The 23600-nt window shown below is 41.5% G+C and overlaps 1 protein-coding gene across 1 annotated transcript in view; it reads right to left on the bottom strand.

Annotated features, from left to right (window-relative positions):
- Positions 1-23600, bottom strand: part of SYNJ1 (synaptojanin 1) — a 2168218-nt gene that overhangs the window by 500557 nt on the left and 1644061 nt on the right. The window contains exon 26 of the mRNA XM_044071423.1: positions 3918-3956. Within this exon, the coding sequence (XP_043927358.1) occupies positions 3918-3956 (39 nt within the window). The remainder of the gene's footprint in view (positions 1-3917; positions 3957-23600) is intronic.

Below are 23600 nucleotides of genomic sequence, written 5' to 3'. Positions count from 1 at the left end.
GGATGGCCCCTTTTTCTGGCAGCTTTGAGACCTCTGAGGCTGCTTGATCCCTTTGACTGGGTGGAACGTCTGGGATTTTTCTGACTGGAGGAGGGTGTGATGTAAACGGAATGAGGTAACCTCCGGAAATTATCCGTAATACCCACTGGTCCTGGGTGATGCTTTCCCAGGCTTCCGGATATAACGAAATTCGACCCCTGACTGGCTCCAGATAAGCACAGCCGGGCACTCCCTCGGGAACGAGAGTAGGGAGAGCCACGAAAGGAATTGTGGTCTTCCGAATTGCGGGGGCCCCCTCTGCCTCTGGGATGGCATTTCCCTGAATAACCTCCCCCTCCTCTGCCTCTGGAGGGGGCTTCACCTTGTGCGGCAGGAAAAAACCTCTGTGATTTCTTGAACCACATCCCCCCCCTGCTGGGCCTTGGGATAAGGCCTAGAGGGAAGGGAAAAATGGACCCTTATGGCAGACAGAGTCTTTCCCTCTTGCTCGCACCTGGTGAGGGTGTCTTTCACTTTGGTCCCAAACAAGGAGGAACCATCAAAGGGGGCGTCAGTGAAGGAAGACTTGAAGGCCTCCGCAAAGTGACACAGGCGCAGCCAGGCTTGCCTTCTGAGGGTGACTCCTGAGCTTGCTGCCCTACCTGCTCGCTCTGCTGCATACGATATGAGCCGCATGGATGAGTTGACAATGGAATTGAGGGTAGAGACCTGGGCGTTAACCGTCTGAGCCACAGCCTCAGGAACGTTACCTGCAAGAGTATCTCCTAACTCCTTGAGGAGATCTCTCTGGAGCCGAGTGAAATGGGGCAGGTAATTCAGCGACTGTAAGGTAAAGGTTGCTGACAAGAGGGTATGCTTCCCATACCGATCCATAGTCCTAGACTCCTCCTTAGGAGGATGGATGGATGAAGAAGACTCTGCTACTTCTTTCTGAGTGGCTGCCTCCACCACCATGGCATCTACAGGAACTCCTTTAGACAGAAACTCTTTGCCCTGGGGGGGGGGCGGAAAGAAACTTGCTGGGATGCCTGGGCAAGGGTTCTACAGAATCAGGGTTTTCCCACACTCTTCGACATATCAGATCAAGGAGCTCGTTGAAGGGTGGAGACACCCAGGAGGCGGAGGGCTGAGCACCAAAGGCCTTAAGGAATACTGACTCCTCCTCGGAGGGGGCTTTGGACGGCCTGTCACCTCTTTGTTTCAGTATCTCCAGAATGTCGGAGAAGGAAACATCGTCAGAGGATGACTTGGGGACCCCTCCGATTTCTCGAGGTCAGTATCAGAGGTGAGGGACTCATCCTGGGAGTCTATATGCTTCCTCTTGCGCGTCTTCTTTCTAGGGGGTTCCTCAGGCATGAACTCTGAGGGACCCTCAGAAAGCTGGGGACCACTCATGGGGCTATCCCTAGGCCCTGGTGCTCTGCTGTCCATGGATGGGAGGTGATCAGAAGCTCTCACAGGAGTGGTGGGGGACAGAGTGACCGACCCGCCTGATGTAGCTGACGATCTGGCCAGCGCGGTCCGCATAGCCTCGAAGGCAGCCCCCCCCTCCGAATCCGAGGAGCGACCGGCCTCCAAGGCCATGATGGGAGTCAGAGTTCCCCGAGCCGAGGAACCGAGAGGGAGGCTCGGGACCGAAATAAGCCCCAAGGCATCCCCTTCGGGCCCGACCGAAGAATCCAGAGTCCCAAACCCCGAGGAAGGAGCCGACGGGGTCGGAGCTGATGTCAGCACCGATGGAGCCAAAGGGGCCATTGGAGCTGGCTTAGTAACATTACATGGGGTGGAACACTCCAGCTCCAAAGACAGAGATGCGCTCGGAGGAGGAATGATTGAAGACAGGGTCGGGACTGGCTCCGGAGCCGACTGGCCCGGAGCCAAAAAGTATTTTGCCAAAAGCGGTGACTGGAGGTGCCTCTGAACCACTCTATCAACATCCACATCCGAAAGGGTCCTTTTGGAGGATTTGGAAGACAGGGAGGGAGATTGAGATCCCCTCTCAGGAGAAACTGGTCTGATACTGGGCGATCGGCTCCAAAGAGGTTCCAATAAAATTGGAGCCGACGCCAGTTCCGTCAAGACCGACACCTCCTGTGGCCCCGAGGACAATGGAGCCGAGGAGGTCAATGCAGTTTTTGAGATTTTCTCCGGAGGCTCCGATGAAGCTGACAGAGCCGGAGATCCCTTTTTTGACTTGCCAGATTTAGATTTTCCACTGGTAGATGATTCCATAGCCTCTTCAAAAGTGGGTTTCAAGAGTCCCTTTAAAATTAGCTTATTCTTTCTCTCTTGGAGACTCTAGGACTGAACACATGACAAAAACTGCAGTACTCCTGCAGATGAATGGCTCCCAGGCAATAAACACAAATGGAATGCCCATTGGTGATGGACATTTTGTACCCACATCTGGAGCACTTTTTGAAACCCGAAGGTTTGTGTTCCTTGGGATCTTTGGACATCTTACTCTTCACACCAACAGACAAACAAAGTCTGAGAAGAACTAACAGGCGCTCACACCACAAAACGCGGGAACGAACACTGAACAGTGACCAAACACACACACTGCAGAACAAGAACCAACCTCTCAACAAAGGGGTGATGACTAAAGAGGCAAGGGGATGGCCCAAACCTCTAACTTAAATGGTCTAGAGCATACACACATGCAGGGCAAGAAGAGGAGGACTAGGCCCTCTAACTGAAATGGGCCTAGCCCGAGGGAACAGTAAGCGGGATACCTCACCAACAATCACATGATCACACGTCAACAACACTACTTTAGACAAATAGCTATGAAAATAGCTTTGAATATGAGCCAAAAAACTTTTCTTAAGACAAGAAAAAAAGGGTACTTAGCCACAGCCAAGTGAGACCACGTCTGAGCTACACGAGCAGCAAACGAGATCTGGGGATATGAAGCAGTGCACCATGGGATACCTGCTTAGCCCAGCCAATGAAAGACTTCGAGCTAGAAAAAAAAATCGGCCGAGTCGGAGCCAATATGGGTAAGAATATAGGTGAGATAGGACTACATAACATCATACATTATATGCAGTAGTAACATGATTTGCAGTACATTGTTTAGATTATACATGAAAAACTGATACAGGGTTATACATAAAAAGAAAAATTTATACAGAGTCCTTTAGTAAGGCTTAGGCTAAGATATAATACAGTAAACAAATATAATATACATTTTTTTTTCTGTGTGTGTGCGCCTGGTTTACAGAGGAGGGCTAGCACTTTTAGAGTAAGTAAACTCTTATAGAGTTCTAAGAAGGAAAACTTGTTAAATACTATTTAGAGGTTAGTTTACTAGTTAACATCGATAGGCGTCAGACTGACAAAACAGAGAAGTATAGGCAGAGCAGGATGGGGAAAAGAAGCTATTAGTCAGGGTTAGAGCAGGGACATAGCCAGTACATCTTCAAAAGCTCCCAACCACAGATTCAAATTCTAACAGACTTAAGCCAAAATGCAACATTCAGAGAAAACACCACAGTTACAAAGTACTTCATGCAAGACACAAACATAACTGTAGATTATGTTTTCATATAGTAACGCACAGCAAGGTTTACATAGTATATAAACATGACTGCACAACATGGTTTATACAGTACATAAACATGACTGCACAATATGGTTTATACGGTACATAAACATGAGTGCACAACATGGTTTATACAGTACATAAACATGACTGCACAACATGGTTTATAAACAGCCAGAAGAGTCAAATAACTATGTACACAGATTTCTTAAATAAAAATAACCTGAACATAAAAAGGCATCCATAACAAGCTGCATAGGTGAAAAGTACTGACTTTGACTTTACATGCCTAGGCCATACATTAACTGACGCATAAAGCCAAGACAATGCCACATTACTATAAACATTTACAATACGTGTGCTCATTTACCTTCAAATTCTTTCCTACTTGCTGCTGGACTTCTAGCCCCTTTATGTTAACATAAAACATAATTGAAAAAAATTATAACATTTTAGGAGTTAGAAGAAAATGTGTACTACAAAAGCAAGGATTTTATAAAAGACTGCAACAGAAAACACAAACTAGCATATCACAAAGACTTTATTGAGTACCACAACATGCAGTAGAAAAAGTTTTACAGTGTTGATAATGCTCATCAGGATGCTCATAAATGACAGTCACTGTGGGTGTTATCCCACACTCTTACAGCAAAGTACTGCAACAAAGACCATGAAAAAATATACAGCACAGATTTATTGCAATGGTAGATCTGGCTGATCTTTGCCCATACACTGTAACAGTGTGGACTGTTCAACATACGCATTTCCTACCTCAACAGCTCTTGAATTAATGGCAACCTTTAGCTCATCCCCTATTCCAATAATGCACTTGTACGCTTGTTGCTTACAGATCGAGTTATGAAACTGAGTACTATATTCTTAAATTAGACAGACTAATTAGCAAAATCTTACAACTCCCTAGTGACAGCAGAAGACTAAAATAAGAGGTGAAAAACAGTAATGTATTTGCACTATATAAATAAGAAAGTAGCTATGTAAACAGCTACAGATACCCCAGTGTCCTCCACGTTAAGTGCACACTGCAGAGACAATCTGAATGTAAGAAGGTGTGTGGGTATATTTCAGTGCAGAGACAAAGATAAACCAACTCATAGTTACGTTAAGTGCATAACTTTTGTGTTTGTAATGATCTAGTCTTTATATTGTAACTGTATGGACCGAATCCCCAGCAGACCAATCTGGGTAGTCTCATGACAAGATACCTCACCGAATTGTAGATCTGAAAGAAGCTCTTGATCTGGATGTAACATCTAATCTACAATGCTTAGAAAAAAAGAGCAAGTATGTCCATGTTGCTACTGCTCAAATATCATCCATTTACAAAGGCTGAAGACATAGCTACTGACGTTGTGGAATAAGCAGTGGGTTTTGCTTGTACATTTCTCCAAATGGAAGAATAACAGAAGGAAATACAATCAGGTAGCCACCTAAAGAGAGGGATCATCAACATTTACACATTCACAGGTAAGTACTAGGCTAGCTGCACTTGCGGCCCATTTTAAGCCTAGCCAATTTTGCTTTTTTCTGCTTGAAATAACCTATCCCATTTGGTTATACATTGGCCTTACCCATCCCATGGTCGATAGTTATATATTCCCATAATGAGAATAACTGGGATCATACCATAGATAATTTGAGGGGAATCATGCATGGGATAAAGCATTTAGGAGCTTCTTGGTCCAGAAGTAGTACAGGAGGCAGTGCTGGGATAAATTTTGTTTCCCATCCATAGATCAAAGTTGCTCTTTAAAATGGACAGTTTCTTGTCAACTCTGTTTTGTACAAAACATAATCGCTGGTGGCCCTGTTTTATATCCTTAGTGCAGCCTATACAGAAGTGTAGTTATCTATGTCTATTTAAGCAGTGCAGTTTGGACTCCCCTTTGTTTGAATACTGCAGAAAAACATGGTGTAATTTTGAATGACTGACTGAAGGTAAGACATTACCTTGAGCATAAAGGCTGGACTGGTTCAGAGAATTACTCTTAGTAAAAAATGATGCATGGACGTTTTGAGGAGAGATCATGTAGTTTCAAGAATATCTTAACTGAGGTAATAGTGACTAAAATAACATTTTCTAAGACAGAAAAAAATTTAAGATCTACCTTGGCTGCTATTTCAAAGGGGGATGAAGTCAATCTTTCCAAAATGAAATTCAAATCCAAAGCAGGAGTTCGAATTTTGTATGGGAGGTTTGGAAAAAAAATACTTACATACTCATTGAGATACAAAGGATGAACAATTGAATCATTGATGTTACATGGAAATATCCACCGAATTAACTTTTATTGCAAAAAAAAAAAAATTAATCCTTTGTCAAAGATTGCTGATAAGAATAGCAGAACTGTGGGAATACGAGGTGTGAATGGTCTAGACTCTGTTGTGCTGTCTAGTGGCTGAATTTATGACAGTTATTCATAGATTCATAGATTGCTACTATGATAATGATCGGGGGGGGGGGGGTGCATTTCTAAGCCTAGCCAAGTTTTCCTGAAAGAATAATGATGTCCTGTATCCAAAAAAGATATTGAGGGACAGGCATTAATAAGCCACCTATGTCCATAAGGAACAAGGGTCCCAGGCCTGGTATAAATTTCCAATTCCTCCTCCACTAGTCTAGGTTGCACTTAAACTGGGTGATAGATGAACTCAGGTTCACATGGATAGGAAGCCTGTTTCACAGTAGGGGCAGTCTCTGGGACACATACCCACTTCTCCAGCATTTTCTGTTTAAGGCACAGATGAAATTCAGGTCCTCGACCTTGTATTTCTGGTACTCTGCAAGTCGTTTTAGTCAAAGGGAAGGTTTCATGGAGGCTGTTAGTATCGGGACCACATTGGGAATGCATGCTGGGTCCCTGGCAATAAATGGAAGTGAGCAGTTACCTCAAGGAACCTAATGTGCAGGTATGGCTTGCCTGATGGGTGTGATAGGAGTCTTGGATGATGCTACTGATGCTGTGATGCTCCAGAGGAATGGATCACTTTATGAGGAGAAGCCATAGCAGGGGAACCATATCTTTGAATGCTAGAATGGGGCTATGAGAATGCCTCTGGCTTTGCACAGCTGGGCTTTCTGAATGAATTTTATCAAGAAAGGGAGCGGAGGGAAGGCATATAGATGACCAGGGTGCCAAGGACAGATAAAAGTGTTCCTGGGAGCTTTTGAATGAAGGGGAGGCAAAACAATTGCAACAAGGTTTTCTCCCAGCAGTGGACATTCATCTCTACTGAGGACTTGCTTACAGACCACAATTGAGGCAACAGAAGACACCTACTCAGTTTGTATACGGGCTTGACAACAGATGTACATTTCTGCCAGTAGTGCTTTGAACTGATAGCCATAGCACCTTTAAAAGCCAGTGAAGGATTCTCATATGATACCTGGCTAATACAATTATCTAAAAGAATGCTGTCACTAAGCTTAAGGTTTGTAACAGCATAGCAGATGTTGTTTTGCTTTGCTACAGCAGGACTGAGACTGCTTGTTGCACAGAAATAATTTGCTCTGTTGGAAGACATGCCATTTTCAAACTGTTGTCCAGGTGATGGACAATAAACATTAGTAACTGTGTTGGTTCAAGGTGAGACACTTGCTGTCCCTACAGTCAAGCATAACTGGAGAAAGTAGTTACTTGTGTTGATGACAGACTCTTCTACAGTGTGAGCCATTTGTCAAGTTAATGGATTATCTTGATTTTTCATAGTCTCAAATAAGCCTCTTGAGCCATGCATTTAAAGAACACCTGGGGGGCTGTGGCAAGTCCAAAGGGCAAGGTTATGAATTTGTAGTAACAGTCTCCCAACCTGGAAGTGGAGGAATATTCTAGACTCTTTTGCAATTGTTACGTGTAGGTAAGTGTCCTGAAGATCCAGGGACAAGGAAGGGTGGATTGCATCATAACCACTGGAAAGGCTGTTTTCTGAATATAGTGTTATAGACAACTGAAACCAAGAATGGGCCTGAGGTCTTTTGTTTTCTTATGCACAAAAAAGAGACCCGAGTACAACCCACATCTTCTATGACCTGGCAGGGTCTCTTAGGCTGCTATCTTCCTTAAAAGGTTGATTACTTCTTGAATTGCAGCCCTCTTTTGATGGAGTGATAAATCTGGCAAGAAATGAGATGAAGGAAGTGGGGCTTTTAAAAAGGAAATTGGGTAGCCTTTGGAAATAAGCTCCTTCGTCCAACTGCATTGCATGATGGTCATACAAATCAGGATACAGAGATACAACTATACATTGGCACCAGGGACAAAGAGTTGGGTAATCTATCAGGGGTTCTGCTGTCTACCCTCAGGAGAATGTCTGCAGATATGTTGGTTTTGTGGTACACCTCCACCTCTGAGACAGTAGCCACCAAATGAACCACAGTGTCCATAAATGCTTTTATCACTGCACTGCAAGGCCAGAGTCCACTGGGATTTACTCAAAAAAATGTTCTTTACTCCCTTTTGATTCCTTGTGAAGGACCTTTGAGAAGCTGAGAACTTATTCTCAGCAGCAGTGAGCATATTACCCTACTGCTCACTCTATTTTAACCTTTCATTTTTGTCCAAGGAATGTGGAAACATCATAGGGTGCATTTGCAAAAGCCACCTTAAGTGTTCTGAAAACCTGGTGAACCTCAGCCAGGCCTGTCACTTCTTGGCAATACCTGACTCAGCTGCTCTTGCAGCCCCATCTGTGGCATTACAAAGCAATCACACACACAGTATGGCTATGGTATCAAAGTAGCCATCTTTGACTCTATGTGTTTACATGTATCCTCAAATTATACATTTTCAGGGTTTTTAGAGTTCTGTCAGCTACATCCATATGAAATCTGTTTTATTTCCTCTCCCTCCTTACATATTCACTGTTGCCACCAGCTCATCTCCTTGTTCATTGGGATTACTGGATCCACCTTAGTCTCTCCTGGGCTCAACCCATATCCAGGATCAGTGTGGAGATGGAGGATGCTAGTACAGTATCATACTGCTGCTGAAGAGTGTGCCCTATCCATCTCCACCACATGACAACCTTGCAATCACCTCAAATGCTTCCCATGGGAGGTGCAAACACAACCTCCCAACCAAGCAGTATACTGCTTGTAGCACCATGCTTACACCCAGCTCTTAATGCTGCCTTTCTGCTCTCAGGATGAGTGAGCCAGCGTGAGCATCTCAATCCCCTTGTCCCATTGGTGGTACCTGGTTTGTATGGGGCACAGTAAGAGCTTTATCCATATGAGCCACTGGGAAGCACTAGAGCTCTCTAAAATCTCATCATAATAATGAAGTAACTGGTTGTTCTTATTAAAAAAGTACTAGATGCATATATTCAATTTCCAAAATGATCCATGGTCCAAAACTCTCTATTACACAGATGTATTGCCTATGCATTCTCTGGGTCATCTTTCTTCTTGGCAGCTGACATGACAACAGAATTGTAACCAACCGAACCAACACACCGGTCAAAGGTATGAAACAGTAAGTGGTACACGTAGCTTGAACAGCAATGACAACCAGCTGGTCAGTAGCAGAATAATCAGCTCGTTCGTGGGAAAATAACCAGCTCAAACCCCGTAACTGCAGACAAAAAAGTGAAGCACACCAATCCACATCCGTTTAACCTCACTCCAATCTGCATACACCAAACGCCAAATAGTGAATTCTTCTTTTTAAAAACTTCTTTATTGTAATATCTATAAAAACACCTCGGACATATAACTCATCCACCAGTTTAGCGCTTTCATCTGCATAACGCAGACTTCCTCAGAACTGGTGAATACACAGTAATTTCCTTATTTATTTAAATTTTGGCGCCATTTTTCTGATTCCTTAAAGTGATATGCAGAATATATAAATGATAAACATTATAGGTGTAGAATATTCCCTTCATTCATGTGAAAGCATTCATTACTCAGTAGTGGTTAAAAATGATGTAAGGCAATAACAACAAATCCCTACTGATGCCACAATTTCTTCCCAAAAATATTTTACAATTCATGTACTTTCACTCTTAATAAAACCATCCATAAATACATGAAATAACAATACTTATTAACTAAACATTATTATTGAATAACTAAATTAACTAATAATCAATAAATATAATAAATATAATAAATATTATAAATTCATCAATAAATATTATTAAAAATTATTTAAAAATTATTTCATTATCAAAACATGAATAATTTAAAAGAGTGGCAGTACACTAAAAATAACTTAAAAATAGTATAATTTATACATCAAGAACCAAAAATGGTTTAATGCTAATGTATTCATTAATGCCTGGACTCCTGGTTGAGTCAGTGAGCATCTGCCATTTGCTTTCCTTACAGGCTAGTCTAGTTTTCCAGTCACCCTCATAAATATTTCCTATTTCTTGATCTATAACACAAAATAAAAAACTATGATTATCTCCATTTTCCTTGATATGACGATATAGAGCATTTTTACTATCTTTCTTTTTAATTCTATAATAGTGCTCATAAATCCTTTTCTTGAGTTGTCTTTCTGTTTTGCCTATATAATAGGCCGAACATACCTGACAACAAGCTAGGTACACTATTTGTTTGCTAGAACAGTGTCCTCCTATACTTCTAATCATAGTCCTATTAACATCACCCAATCGAATGTGCGTACCAGTGTAAACATATTTACACTGGTTGCATCTACCACACTTCTTTGTAGCCTTCTTATTTTGTTGTTTTGTTGTCTTCTTATATTTCATTCCTTCTAACATCCTTTTTATATTCGGACCTGTTTTATACACAATTCTGGGTGAGGTTCCTAGGACTTCTTTGTGTGTATCCACTACAGTAATAATATCCCAATATTTCCTTATTATTTCCTTTATTACATTACTGTATGGTGTATAGGTAATAACACATACTCTACCAAATTTTTCCTGTGTGGTATTGGTAGTGTCTATAACTTCCTGCCCTTTACCTAATAACGATTGATACATGCTTTGCCACTTATTACTCACATATTTAATCGTGTCCTTTATCATTTTATTGGGATAACCTCTTTTTGTGAACAAATTACTAAGCAAATCCATCTCTATGTCCAAATTGTCTTTGCAGGATGACATTCTAGCCCCCCTAATACATTGCCCCTTTATAATATTTTTAAAAACGTAAGGCGGATGCTCACTGCTATAAAATAAATAATCATTTGAAAAAGTATTTTTACGATAGACCCTAGATGTAAATCCTTCATTTGTTAAACCAATATATGTGTCCAGGTAAGCAATACCTTGATTACTGGTTTCATAAGTAAATTTGAGAAAATTTGTGGTTCCATTTAAATATTCTATAAAATCCTTAATATTTTCTTCATGCCCTTTCCACAGCAAGAAAATATCGTCCAAGAATCTAACATAAAATTTTATATAGGGGTAGTATGTGCTGTTGACAATAAATTCATCTTCCCAGTCTGACATGACCTTATTTGCAAAAATGGGCGCGCAAGATGCGCCCATCGCTACCCCTTTACACTGTCTAAAATATTCACCCTCAAATGTTAGAAAATTATTATCCAAAATTAATTCCATCATACCCATTATTAGGTTGATTTTATCCCAACTGAGATGAGAATATTTTCTTAGACTGTTTCCAAACCGTTCAATACCTTCCTCCTTCGGTATACTAGAAAAGAGGTCACATACATCAATTGTAACTAATGTTAAGTTATCAGACCATAAATCTGCTGTTAATCTCCTCAAAAAATCCCAGGAATCCTTTATAATAAACGGAATATGCTCATATATATGCTTTGTCCATCTGTCTATGGTCTTCCCAATGTTAAAAGTTTTTGATCTAGAACCGGATATAATAGGTCTAAATGGGGGTCTCTCCACAGACTTGTGTACCTTGGGGATCCCCACTATATGTGCCATAACTGGAGTTTCTACCTTAATAAATTCATATATTTCTAGGGTGATTCTGTTATCTATTAAATATTCTTCTAATATCAAATCTATTCTTCTAAAACCTATATTGATTTGATTAATAGATACTGTTTCATAATTCCCCGTTTCATATAGAATTTTGTATATCTCTGCTTTATAAGATAGACTAGAATAAATAACTACCCCTCCACCTTTGTCCGGTTTCATAATTCTAATGTCTTGATTATTAATAATATCATTTAAGCATATTCTCTCTTCCTTCGTGATGTTGTCTCCCTGTTTGTTTCTTCCTTTTGTTTTGATTTCTTTGTTGAGACTGTATACCTCTTTACATACCATTTGCTCAAAGACATTGACTTGACTGTTATTATTGGGCATATACGTGCTTTTCCTCTTCAATTCATTCCTTACATATTGTTCTTTGCTGTTGCTATCAAATTGTAATGCCAAATTTAGCCTTCTACTGAATAATTTAATCTCCTTTATGTGGTCCACTAAATTGAATTTGTTTGAAGGTATAAATTTCATTCCTTTACTTAATAAAGTACAAAACTCTTTCTTAATACACATGTCAGTGTAGTTAAATACCTGAAAACCATTGTATACCATAATAGTTGGTTTATTCTCTTGTGTAATAGCTGGTTCCCTTTTGTCTTCCAGTGTTTCTTGTTCACTTTTCTTATTGCAAGTCCAAACTAAGGGACATTTTGTCTTATCAACTTCCCTATCCTTAACATAGTCAGTAGGTACATCTACTAATCTTGATGTATCCTGTTCCCCTACGGCTATAGTAATTAAAGGCTCCAATAAAATGTCCCTTTGTATTACCGAATGGTTTTCGATCTTACTTTTACTTTGTTCACTTAACTCTCTACCATAAACTTTTTCCACATGTTCTGTTGTTCTTCTTAATATTTCTTGATCCCCTGATAAAACGGTTTCCTGAAACCGGGGTTGAATCTTCCACCTTGAAAATTTCCATCCCTATTGATGTCTTCCCATCCACTGTTGCCACCATGTCTGTTCCTGACAAATAATTTCCTATCCTGTGGCCATATGTATACTTTGTGCCTTTTATATAATTCCACATCCCGATCTATCTTTCTACATTTTCTCTCATATGCCTCCTTGGCTCTACTGTCTGCCTTATGAAATTGTTTGTGATACAATTCACTTAATATTTCAAAATCTTCATGTCGTAAAATGGATTCGTTAATATTTTCAACTTCTTCTATCAATACATTTAATTTTTCTTCATTACATTCTATTAATGCTTTCATATACATATAACCCATTTCATCGAACAGTTCATTAAATTTCATCATAATGTTTTCATTATATTCCATCCCCATGGGTAACTTAAAAAATCTTAAACCCTTGGGAACAATTTGGAGTTTGGTGCACTGTGCTAAATAAGCATTGTCCACCTTAACATTTTGTATCTGATTTAACTTATCCCCCAAACTGTATATAATATTTTTTAATTCTATGCCTTCCCTGTTATATCTATTTTTGTCATCTTCAATCACTTGCATTCTATCAAACACATATTCATTTCTCAAAAAAATCATCTATTACAATATTACCAGAACATGTATTTTTAGAATGTATATGTTCAAAACATAGATTTTTAGAAGTAATACCATCACATTTTTTATCCTTGACATTATTACTGTTATGTCCATTTATGTCATTCTTATTTTGATTATGATATTTACTAGCAACGGTACCTTTTGTGCTATTGGTCTGAGTGCCAGCCATAGCAGAGTATGTCTTGTAGGTAGCAGGCTTTTTTTGCCTTGTTCCCCCATATTCCGTTTCCACTCGACTGTGCAGAACACTAAAGTCAAAAGTAAAATCTTTTATGGGTGTAAGAACAATGTCACTATCCTTTGAACTCATATCGATAACACAATTCTGTCCATTCGGAATGTCATTTTCAGTATCGGCTATTTCCAATCGCTCCTCCCTCGTATTTGCCATAGTAGACTGAGCCCCATTGCATAAAGAAGTGAGTTCCGTACTTACTTTAAGCTTGGGGATATCCAATAAAGAGTTCACCATCTCCATTAGTTTTTTAACGTCCTTTTGCAGGTCGGCTACCTCAGCCCTAAGAATGATCACCTCCTCGCTGTTCGATACAGCCGACGTATCCACTTCCGCTTCTGCCATGATCGGAAAAGCAACAAATAAACGTAAGTAACTGCACACTTGTAACCAACCGAACCAACACACCGGTCAAAGGTATGAAACAGTAAGTGGTACACGTAGCTTGAACAGCAATGACAACCAGCTGGTCAGTAGCAGAATAACCAGCTCGTTCGTGGGAAAATAACCAGCTCAAACCCCGTAACTGCAGACAAAAAAGTGAAGCACACCAATCCACATCCGTTTAACCTCACTCCAATCTGCATACACCAAACGCCAAATAGCGAATTCTTCTTTTTAAAAACTTCTTTATTGTAATATCTATAAAAACACCTCGGACATATAACTCATCCACCAGTTTAGCGCTTTCATCTGCATAACGCAGACTTCCTCAGAACTGGTGAATACACAGTAATTTCCTTATTTATTTAAATTTTGGCGCCATTTTTCTGATTCCTTAAAGTGATATGCAGAATATATAAATGATAAACATTATAGGTGTAGAATATTCCCTTCATTCATGTGAAAGCATTCATTACTCAGTAGTGGTTAAAAATGATGTAAGGCAATAACAAATCCCTACTGATGCCACAATTTCTTCCCAAAAAAATGCAGAGACAAAGATAAACCAACTCATAGTTACGTTAAGTACATAACTTTTGTGTTTGTAATGATCTAGTCTTTATATTGTAACTGTATGGACCGAATCCCCAGCAGACCAATCTGGGTAGTCTCATGACAAGATACCTCACCGAATTGTAGATCTGAAAGAAGCTCTTGATCTGGATTAACATCTAATCTACAATGCTTAGAAAAAAAGAGCAAGTATGTCCATGCTGCTACTGCTCAAATATCATCCATTTACAAAGGCTGAAGACATAGCTACTGACGTTGTGGAATAAGCAGTGGGTTTTGCTTGTACATTTCTCCAAATGGAAGAATAACAGAAGGAAATACAATCAGGTAGCCACCTGGAGAGAGGGATCATCAACATTTACACGTTCACAGGTAAGTACTAGGCTAGCTGCACTTGCGGCCCATTTTAAGCCTAGCCAATTTTGCTTTTTTCTGCTTGAAATAACCTATCCCATTTGGTTATACATTGGCCTTACCCATCCCATGGTCGATAGTTATATATTCCCATAATGAGAATAACTGGGATCATACCATAGATAATTTGAGGGGAATCATGCATGGGATAAAGCATTTAGGAGCTTCTTGGTCCAGAAGTAGTACAGGAGGCAGTGCTGGGATAAATTTTGTTTCCCATCCATAGATCAAAGTTGCTCTTTAAAATGGACAGTTTCTTGTCAACTCTGTTTTGTACAAAACATAATCGCTGGTGGCCCTGTTTTATATCCTTAGTGCAGCCTATACAGAAGTGTAGTTATCTATGTCTATTTAAGCAGTGCAGTTTGGACTCCCCTTTGTTTGAATACTGCAGAAAAACATGGTGTAATTTTGAATGACTGACTAAAGGTAAGACATTACCTTGAGCATAAAGGCTGGACTGGTTCAGAGAATTACTCTTAGTAAAAAATGATGCATGGACGTTTTGAGGAGAGATCATGTAGTTTCAAGAATATCTTAACTGAGGTAATAGTGACTAAAATAACATTTTCTAAGACAGAAAAAAATTTAAGATCTACCTTGGCTGCTATTTCAAAGGGGGATGAAGTCAATCTTTCCAAAATGAAATTCAAATCCAAAGCAGGAGTTCGAATTTTGTATGGGAGGTTTGGAAAAAAAATACTTACATACTCATTGAGATACAAAGGATGAACAATTGAATCATTGATGTTACATGGAAATATCCACCGAATTAACTTTTATTGCAAAAAAAAAAATTAATCCTTTGTCAAAGATTGCTGATAAGAATAGCAGAACTGTGGGAATACGAGGTGTGAATGGTCTAGACTCTGTTGTGCTGTCTAGTGGTTGAATTTATGACAGTTATTCATAGATTCATAGATTGCTACTATGATAATGATCGGGGGGGGGTGCATTTCTAAGCCTAGCCAAGTTTTCCTGAAAGAATAATGATGTCCTGTATCCAAAAAAGATATTGAGGGACAGGCATTAATAAGCCACCTATGTCCATAAGGAACAAGGGTCCCAGGCCTGGTATAAATTTCCAATTCCTCCTCTACTAGTCTAGGTTGCACTTAAACTGGGTGATAGATGAACTCAGGTTCACATGGATGGGAAGCCTGTTTCACAGTAGGGGCAGTCTCTGGGACACATACCCACTTCTCCAGCATTTTCTGTTTAAGGCACAGATGAAATTCAGGTCCTCGACCTTGTATTTCTGGTACTCTGCAAGTCATTTTAGTCAAAGGGAAGGTTTCAGGGAGGCTGTTAGTAATGGGACCACATTGGGAATGGATGCTGGGTCCCTGGCAATAAATGGAAGTGAAGAAACCTTGCAGTTACCTCAAGGAACCTAATGTGCAGGTATGGCTTGCCTGATGGGTGTGATAGGAGTCTTGGATGATGCTACTGATGCTGTGATGCTCCAGAGGAACGGATCACTTTATGAGGAGAAGCCATAGCAGGGGAACCAAATCTTTGAATGCTAGAATGGGGCTATGAGAATGCCTCTGGCTTTGCACAGCTGGGCTTTCTGAATGAATTTTATCAAGAAAGGGAGCGGAGGGAAGGCATATAGATGACCAGGGTGCCAAGGACAGATAAAAGTGTTCCTGGGAGCTTTTGAATGAAGGGGAGGCAAAACAATTGCAACAAGGTTTTCTCCCAGCAGTGGACATTCATCTCTACTGAGGACTTGCTTACAGACCACAATTGAGGCAACAGAAGACACCTACTCAGTTTGTATACGGGCTTGACAACAGATGTACATTTCTGCCAGTAGTGTTTTGAACTGATAGCCATAGCACCTTTAAAAGCCAGTGAAGGATTCTCATATGATACCTGGCTAATACAATTATCTAAAAGAATGCTGTCACTAAGCTTAAGGTTTGTAACAGCATAGCAGATGTTGTTTTGCTTTGCTACAGCAGGACTGAGACTGCTTGTTGCACAGAAAGAATTTGCTCTGTTGGAAGACATGCCATTTTCAAACTGTTGTCCAGGTGATGGACAATAAACATTAGTAACTGTGTTGGTTCAAGGTGAGACACTTGCTGTCCCTACAGTCAAGCATAACTGGAGAAAGTAGTTACTTGTGTTGATGACAGACTCTTCTACAGTGTGAGCCATTTGTCAAGTTAATGGATTATCTTGATTTTTCATAGTCTCAAATAAGCCTCTTGAGCCATGCATTTAAAGAACACCTGGGGGGCTGTGGCAAGTCCAAAGGGCAAGGTTATGAATTTGTAGTAACAGTCTCCCAACCTGGAAGTGGAGGAATATTCTAGACTCTTTTGCAATTGTTACGTGTAGGTAAGTGTCCTGAAGATCCAGGGACAAGGAAGGGTGGATTGCATCATAACCACTGGAAAGGCTGTTTTCTGAATATAGTGTTATAGACAACTGAAACCAAGAATGGGCCTGAGGTCTTTTGTTTTCTTAGGCACAAAAAAGAGACCTGAGTACAACCCACATCTTCTATGACCTGGCAGGGTCTCTTAGGCTGCTATCTTCCTTAAAAGGTTGATTACTTCTTGAATTGCAGCCCTCTTTTGATGGAGTGATAAATCTGGCAAGAAATGAGATGAAGGAAGTGGGGCTTTTAAAAAGGAAATTGGGTAGCCTTTGGAAATAAGCTCCTTCGTCCAACTGCATTGCATGATGGTCATACAAATCAGGATACAGAGATACAACTATACATTGGCACCAGGGACAAAGAGTTGGGTAATCTATCAGGGGTTCTGCTGTCTACCCTCAGGAGAATGTCTGCAGATATGTTGGTTTTGTGGTACACCTCCACCTCTGAGACAGTAGCCACCAAATGAACCACAGTGTCCATGAATGCTTTTACCACTGCACTGCAAGGCCAGAGTCCACTGGGATTTACTCAAAAAAAATGTTCTTTACTCCCTTTTGATTCCTTGTGAAGGACCTTTGAGAAGCTGAGAACTTATTCTCAGCAGCAGTGAGCATATTACCCTACTGCTCACTCTATTTTAACCTTTCATTTTTGTCCAAGGAATGTGGAAACATCATAGGGTGCATTTGCAAAAGCCACCTTAAGTGTTCTGAAAACCTGGTGAACCTCAGCCAGGCCTGTCACTTCTTGGCAATACCTGACTCAGCTGCTCTTGCAGCCCCATCTGTGGCATTACAAAGCAATCACACACACAGTATGGCTATGGTATCAAAGTAGCCATCTTTGACTCTATGTGTTTACATGTATCCTCAAATTATACATTTTCAGGGTTTTTAGAGTTCTGTCAGCTACATCCCTATGAAATCTGTTTTATTTCCTCTCCCTCCTTACATATTCACTGTTGCCACCAGCTCCTCTCCTTGTTCATTGGGATTACTGGATCCACCTTAGTCTCTCCTGGGCTCAACCCAACCCATATCCAGGATCAGTGTGGAGATGGAGGATGCTAGTACAGTATCATACTGCTGCTGAAGAGTGTGCCCTATCCATCTCCACCACATGACAACCTTGCAAGCACCTCAAATGCTTCCCATGGGAGGTGCAAACACAACCTCCCAAGAAAGCAGTATACTGCTTGTAGCACCATGCTTACACCCAGCTCTTAATGCTGCCTTTCTGCTCTCAGGATGAGTGAGCCAGTGTGAGCATCTCAATCCCCTTGTCCCATTGGTGGTACCTGGTTTGTATGGGGCACAGTAAGAGCTTTATCCATATGAGCCACTGGGAAGCACTAGAGCTCTCTAAAATCTCATCATAATAATGAAGTAACTGGTTGTTCTTATTAAAAAAGTACTAGATGCATATATTCAATTTCCAAAATGATCCATGGTCCAAAACTCTCTATTACACAGATGTATTGCCTATGCATTCTCTGGGTCATCTTTCTTCTTGGCAGCTGACATGACAACAGAATTTACAAGGGGTCTCTTGCAGACCCAGATCAAGCACTAGGCAACCTATGCAGCTGCCTAAGGCCCGTGTTGGCTTGAGGAGGGCCTGGCTTCACTTTAATAAAATTGGACAACTCATGCAATTCTAAAAATAAAACAAGCCAGGAGACTTCTGCAAATCAGTAGAGCTTTAGGACCTTGCGGGAGACTTCTATGAGGCAAACCCATAAAACAGCAGGGCTTTAGGACCTTGCAGGAGATGCAACAAGCCCAAGAAACCTCAGTGTCCTAACATGTCACCATGGGAGATTTGATTTAGGACATCAGAGCAGCAGGCAGCAGCTAAAAAAGCAGAGAGCAAACGGATCATTTGAATAGAGCTACCAAGCAAGAAACCGCTAGAACACCAGAGCAGTAGGCAAGCAAGCAGAGATCCTTTGTGGAGTGTTTGAACAGAGCTATATATATATATATATATATATATATATATATATATATATATATATATATATATATATATATATATATATATATATATATATATATATATATATATATATATAAACTACTGGGCAGTCACAGAAAAGGCTCTTTGCAAAGGGAGTATATTTGAGCAGTAGCACATCCTAATTAATATCACTGCTACAATAATAAACACTTATACACAACTGTATAAGAAGGAAAGTTGCATCATGGAAAATATTAAACATAAACCTTAGATAAAGCAAAATCTACTTTAAAGCTAACAAAAAAAGAAGTTATGTACTCACCATAATGTTCCATGTTTCTTGTCCTTGATCTCGCCTTCCTTCTTGCTGTTTGGGTTAGGAGCCAATCCTCGTCTCCGACTTGGCCATATACTATAGCTCGAGAACTTTTACTGGCTTGAGGCTAGACCCTATCCCAGCATGTCTAGCGGTGGTTACCCAGATCTCATTTGTGATAGCTTAGAACTAGACCATACAAATAGACCAGAGATATACTCTCCTTTACATATCAGATGACACCTACATATAAAGGTGTAACCCCTCCACAAGAGTAATAGGAGTAGATAGAGACTAACCACAAGGTACAGTATAAAGGAAACCCAGCCAGTATAACAAATAAAAGCAAAGGATTCCTCTCGATCTTCCAGGAAGGAGGAAGGAGGGTGGGACGCAAGAAGGAAGGCAAGATCAAGGACAACAGACATGGAATGTTATGGTGAGTACATAACTTCTTTACATTATGTTGTCCATATCTTGCCTTCATTCTTGCTGTTTGGGACAGTGTCCCCAGCACCTGATTCTTGGGTGGCTCACTGGAGAAAACTCTTCAGGACAGTGGAACCAAAGGATGCCCTGTTCTGGGAGCCCATATCTACTTTATAATGAGTGATAAAGGTATGACGATTAGCCCATGTAGCTGCTGCACAGATCAAATCCAAAGGCAGTCTGGGGTGAAAGGCAATAGGGGTAGCCAAGACCCTTGTTGAGTACCCTTTAATTTTCCCTGGAAGTTCATAGACATGTTTTATAGTGTCTGAAAGCCACTTTGATAAAGTCATCTTACAGACTGCACAACCTTTTTTATTGTTCGCAAAGGATATGAACAAGTGGTCAGATTTTCTAAAGTCCTTCGTCCTGTGTAAACAGAAACATAACTGTCTATGAATGTCCAATTGATGAAGCTTATACTTTGCCTTGTTGCCATGACTGAGGAAGAACACAGGAAGTTCTATGGATTGATTCAAATTGTAGTCAGAACATATCTTGGTTAAGAAAGAGGGATTGGTTCTGAGAGAAACCCGATCTTTATGGAAAATCAAGTACGGAGGACGAATAGATAAGGCCTGTAATTCGGAAACCCTTCTAGCTGAGGTAACTGCAACCAAGAAAAGGGGTCTTCCAAGTCAGAAATTTGAGCGGACAAGAAGCAGATGGTTCAAAGGGAGAAAGAATCACAGCGTCTAAAACTAAATTTAGATACCAAGGGGGGAAAGGTTCTCTTACTGGAGGTCTTAAGAGGGTAGTACCTCTTAGGAATGCCTTGCATAACCTATGGGACATGATATTGGACCCCATTTCTTCCATATGGAAATTAGAAATGGCAGCTAACTGAACTCGGATAGCAGCTGCAGCTACTCTTCGGTCAAAGGTTTCAGCAAGAAATTCAAGAATCTTTGAAATGGGACCAGTAAAGGGATCACCCTGATTTTTGTCTGCCCAAGAGAACCTCTACCATTTACTAGCATAAAGTTTCCTAGTAGTGAGCTTAAGGGAGGAAATCAAAATGTGCTGAACTGCCAGAGAAACATTGGGAAGCCTGGCGAAGACCAGAAGTTGAGAAACCAAGCTGTGAGCTTGTAAGTTTGAATGGAAGGATGGGGAGCCCACGACTGATACATCAAAAGATGTGGCGCTGGGTCCAGGATCCAGGGCTCCCCCTGCAGGTGACATCAAAGGAATGGGAACCATATCTGACAAGGCCAGTAAGGGGCAATGAGGATTAGCTTGCAACTCAACAACTGTGCTTTCTGAAGAACCTTGGGGATCAGGGGAAAAGGTGGAAAGGCGTAAAGCAGTCCCGGAGACCAACTGTGAACAAGTGTGTCCCTGGATGACTATCCCGGTGGTGGGACTAGGGCAAAGTAGCTGCTACATTTGTTGTTGAGGGGTGGCAAACAGATCGCAGCATGGCTGGCCCCATTTGCAAAAAATCAAGTCCGTAACTTCCTGCTTGAGGGACCACTTATGAGGCATCAGGATAGCCCAACGGAGCTTGTCCGCTATCATGTTGGATTTCCCCAGGATGTACTTTGCAACCAGAAAGCATTGGGAAGACATTGCCCATTGCCAAACTCGTAGAGCCTTTCGACACAAGGGGCAAGATCTGGTTCCACACTTTGTTGATGTACCATACTACTCACATATTGTCCATCTGAACTGCTACAGTCCCTGTAGGCAGAGAGTCCTGAAGTGCATGCAATGCCAGAAGTACCGCTCCCATCTCCAGGACACTGACGTGCAGGTGGTACTCATGTTCCTGCCAAGTCCCTTGAACAGTCTGTCCCAGATAATGCCATCTCAAACTATCTGGGAAGCATCCGTGGTCACTGTGGCTACAGGTTGGGGAGGTAGAAACGCCCTGCCTATTGTTACCGTAGGGGAGTGAAGCCAGATCCTTTCTGCAGGATTCCGCAATCAGAATCTGATGTGACATGGGTAAATCCTGGAATGACCATTGTGCAAAAAGGGGCCACTGTAGAATGCTCATATGGAAGTGAGCCATCGGGACCAGAGTGATTGCCGCTGCCATAGAACCCAGGACCTTGAGGACAAATCTTGCTTGAATTCTCTTTTGTGTGAACAGCACGACAACCTGGCGACGGATCGTTAATACTCTTTCTTGAGGCAGCTTTGCTATCATGGCTCTTGTGTCTAAATCTGCCCCTGTAAAGGTAATATATTGAGAAGACAACAAGGCAGATTTTTCATAGTTCATGGTGATCCCAAGCTGAGAACAAGAGCGAATTGTGGATTCCATTGCCCTGATTAGTTGATACTCGGTGGTGGCATTAAGGAGACAGTCATCTAGATATGGAAACACCCGGAATCCTTGACGCCTCAGGTGAGCCGCAACTACTGCCATGCATTTGGTGAATACCTTAGGGACTGTGGTGAGACCAAAGGGCAGTGCTCTGAACTGATAATGTCTGTCTCGCAGCCAGAAGCGTAGCTATCTCCTTCACCGTCCGTCCATTTTTATGTAGTAGTACACATCCTGGAGATCGATAGAGCTCATCCAATTGTCATGACCCAGAAAGGGAAGAATGGACTGCAGTGTTACCATCCAGAACTTTGTTTTCTTGACTGATTTGTTAAGCATATGAGATCCAATATGGGTCTCCAGTCCCCTGTTTTCTTTGGAACTAAAAAGAACCTTGAGTAAGTTACGGATCCGATTTGGTCTACTGGGACTTCCTGGATGACTCCTTTTCTTAGCAACCTTTGAACCTCTAGGTTTGCTTGATCCCGAAGACTGGGTGGAACATCAGGGATAGCATGTTGTCTTTTTGACAGGGGAAGTTGGAAGAAGAGGATATTGTAACCTCCAGATATTATCGATAGTACCCATGTATCTTCTGTGACTGTCTGCCAGGCGTTTGGGTACAAGGATAATCTCCCCCCGACTGTCTCTGTAGTTGGACAGTCGGGCCTCCCTTCAGGACCGCTGGAAGGGCCTGCCAGAGAAGGTATCTCTGTCTCCCTGATTCTGCAGAGCCCCCCTGCCTCTAGATTGGCGTCTTCCGTTATTTCCCCCTCTGCCCCTGGGGGGAAAAATCTCCTCACGTGTCAAGCAAAGCTCCCTGGGATTTCCGGAACCACATTTTCCTGCTCTTCTGACCTTTAGGATAGGGCTTACATGGAACAGAAAAACGTACTCCCACGGCAGACAGAGTTTTGCCATCCTGTTCATACCTGGTTAAGAGTCTCTTTTACCTGAGGCCCGAACAAGGACAAGCGGTAAAGGAAGACTTGAAGGGTTCCACAAAATGACAAAGGCGCATCCAGGAGAGTCTGCTAAGGCTACTCCCTGTGCCTGCCACCTTGCTCGCCCCATTGGCTGTTTAAGAAATTAGCCACATGGAGAAGTTAACCACTGAAGTCAAGGTCGCAAGCTGAGAAGACGCCTTGTCCAAGGTTCCTGCAGCTGTAGGATCCTGTAAGGTATTTCCTAACTGCTTGAGGAGATCCCTTTGATGCCTTGTAAAGTGGGACAAATAGTTCAGCGACCTGAGTGTAAAGGTCGCTGAAGAAAACATACACTTCCCATATCTGTCCACCGTACGAGTCTCTTTATTCGGCGGATGGAAAGATGAAGTTTCTGCTAATTCCTTCTTGGTGGCTGCTGCCACCACCATAGCATCAATGGGAACACCTTTGGATAAGAAGACTTTGTCTTCAGGGGCTGTTATGAATTTATTGGGCCTCCACAGAACTGTTTCCATCGTGTCTGGAGAGCTTCATGCCTTTCGACTCAC

The sequence above is a fragment of the Protopterus annectens genome, chromosome 5.part0 (genome assembly GCF_019279795.1).
Source record: "Protopterus annectens isolate FY-2018-M chromosome 5.part0, PAN1.0, whole genome shotgun sequence".
NCBI classification, from domain to species: Eukaryota; Metazoa; Chordata; order Ceratodontiformes; family Protopteridae; genus Protopterus; species Protopterus annectens.
This window is presented reverse-complemented; position numbering and strand designations above follow the sequence as displayed.